At 56.1% G+C, this 2,371-nt stretch overlaps 1 protein-coding gene across 3 annotated transcripts in view; it reads right to left on the reverse strand.

The window, feature by feature from the left end:
* Window positions 1-1,477: 1,477 nt before the first annotated feature.
* The window catches only part of ECM1 (extracellular matrix protein 1), a 7,118-nt gene continuing 6,224 nt past the window's right edge, over window positions 1,478-2,371 (reverse strand). For all 3 annotated transcript variants that reach the window (XM_021715202.1, XM_021715203.1, XM_008063420.1), the window contains one exon: window positions 1,478-1,801. In XM_021715202.1, coding sequence (XP_021570877.1) covers window positions 1,571-1,801 — 231 coding nt within the window. In that variant the 3' untranslated portion in view covers window positions 1,478-1,570. The remainder of the gene's footprint in view (window positions 1,802-2,371) is intronic.

A 2,371-nucleotide genomic window follows, 5' to 3' on the forward strand; every position in this document is an offset into this window, starting at 1 on the left:
AGTTAGATACAGCTAGGTGGCCAGAAGATAAGTGAATACACGGAAGTCTGGAGAAGCGGAGAGGGGCGCGCCGGGTGTCGGGTTGAGAGCTCCTGGTCCTCGACTTGTCCCTGGCTGGGGCAGGACGGTGGCCTTGGGTTCAGTCCAGGGCTGGGGCGGGAGAAGTCCGCCTTCTGGAAAGTTGTCCTGGTGGCAGAGTCAGAGGACTCGGCCCCTGGGACCCGAGTCTTCACCCGCTTCGTTCAGGCCCAGCATGGAGGCTCCGGGTTTCTGGAGGCTGCTGTGTAGGGCTTGAGAGCCCCAGTCACCGTCGCCGTCCGGTCCAGCTCAGGGCTGGGCGACAGTCCCCTTCCCTCCGGCCCTGGCACGACACTCTCCTAGCTGGCCTCCCAGACTCCAGCCTGGCTGGCTGCTGACTAGACAGTCTGCAAGGCACCGAACACATCCTGTGCTGAAAACCCCCAGTGCCCTCGTGGGCGGGGGTGCCGAGACCCGCTGTCAACCCTGTGGCCGCGGCGTTCGTGACGAGCTCCGCTCATGGTCCAGCCACATCGGAGAGAAAGGCCACCAAGGGCCAGGCCCGACCAGCCGTGGTGCTTGTGCTGCCCTTCGCACCCTCCGCTAATCTCCTGGAGAAGCTCCCACCTGGTGGCCTCCGTCAGTGCACCCCTGCGGCCCCCAGCCCTACCTCTGAGCGGATTCCTGTCGTGCTCCGAGCACACCCGCACCCTTGCCGCCCCAGACATTTGTCACACCTGCTAGGTTCACCGATGTGACGGGGCTGTGTGGTTTCTGGACGTGTATCCCCCAAGTCTCGCCCAAGTCTTGCACAGCACACACAGAGAGAGGTTCAGTAAATGTATATTGAATGAATCAAGGCACGGATTCCAAGGATCAAAAGTGAAGATTTAAGGGCCAAGGATAGTGGCTCAGGCCTGTAATCGCAGCACTTTGGGAGCCTGTGGTGGGAGGATCCCTTGAGTTCAACAGTTTGAGATCAGGCTGGGCAACACAGCAAGACCCCATCTCTACACAAAATTCAGTAATTAGCTGAGTGAGGTGGTGCACATCTGTGGTCCCAGGTACTCGGGAAGCTGAGATGGGAGGATTGCTTGAGCCCAGGAAGACTGAAGCTGTGGTGAGCTATGATTATGCCATTGCACTCCAGCCTGGGTTAACACTGTCTCTTTAAAAAAAGAAAGAAAGAAATGTCAGGCTGGCCTGTGGCATTTTAGGAGCTCACCAAGGCCATGAACCATATCTTTTTCACCTTGAATCCTGACAGCTAGCTAACAAGGTGGTGCTCCTTTTAAAAACGTGAATAAATTCAAGATGACAAACGGTGAAGTCAAGCCTTTGAGCTGTGGAGCCTCTCCTGCTTCAGTGGGGGTAGAGCAGTGGGCCTCCGGCCAGTCACTGAGAGAAATCTCTCAGCAGGCTTAGGAGGGTGTGTGTGGTGCTACAGACAATGAGGACGCCAAATCCGAGAGGTGTTTACTGTAATGAGTGTTCAAGGAGGGTGGGGTGGGGTGGGGTTCTCCCCATCTGATCCTCCAAGGCTGCGGGTGACTCATGCTTCCTTGGGCTCTGGGGTGGAGCTGACATACGTTCCCCCAGTTGGGCCCTGCTGCCCCTGGCCCCTGGCCTTCACAGCATCTCCAGCCACGAGAGCCACATTCCTCAGATAATTGATATTGAAGCAGTTGGCCTGTTCATCCCCTGGACTCAGGTCACAGCAGAGGGCAGGGTCTCGCCAGAAGTTACGTCGGGGACCACACAGATCATCGATGAAGGCTAATTTCTGATGAAGGAGAAGAGTAAGAGACAACGGGGAGGGAGAGAGGGGACAGGTCAGACATGGCATGGATGCCTGGGTGTCCAGTCCCCCTTCCATCAGCTTCGACTGCTCTCCCCTGGGATCCCTTCCTGGGGCCTAGTGAGAGTACAAGGATGCCTTGCACAGCTGATTCCTTGTGACTGACAGATGTGCACATCTGGAAATGCCAGAAGCTTGAGGCACAGAGAAGGCATAATAGGAACTTAGGGATAAGGGAGCAGGCCAGGTCAGGAGTGATGACTTCTGGAACCAAGGAAAAATATCTCCCTTACTAGTCCTCATTCTTTCTTTTAATTATTCATTTAGAGACAGGGTCAGCCGGGCTCGGTGGCTCAGCCTGTAATCCCGTGCCTTGGGAGGCTGAGGTGAGTGGAATGCCTGAGCCCGCGGGTTTCAGACCTGCCTGGGCAACTTGGTGAGACCTCATTTCTACAATAAATTAAAAAAAAATTAGCCAGGGAGGTAGCACATGCCTGTAATTCCAGCTACTTGGAAGGCTGAGGCGGAAGGATCGCCAGAGCCCCAGCAGGTCGA

Source organism: Carlito syrichta, unplaced genomic scaffold, assembly GCF_000164805.1.
Source record: "Carlito syrichta isolate Samal-C Ts95f unplaced genomic scaffold, Tarsius_syrichta-2.0.1 Scaffold306837, whole genome shotgun sequence".
In the NCBI taxonomy this organism is placed as follows: Eukaryota; Metazoa; Chordata; class Mammalia; order Primates; family Tarsiidae; genus Carlito; species Carlito syrichta.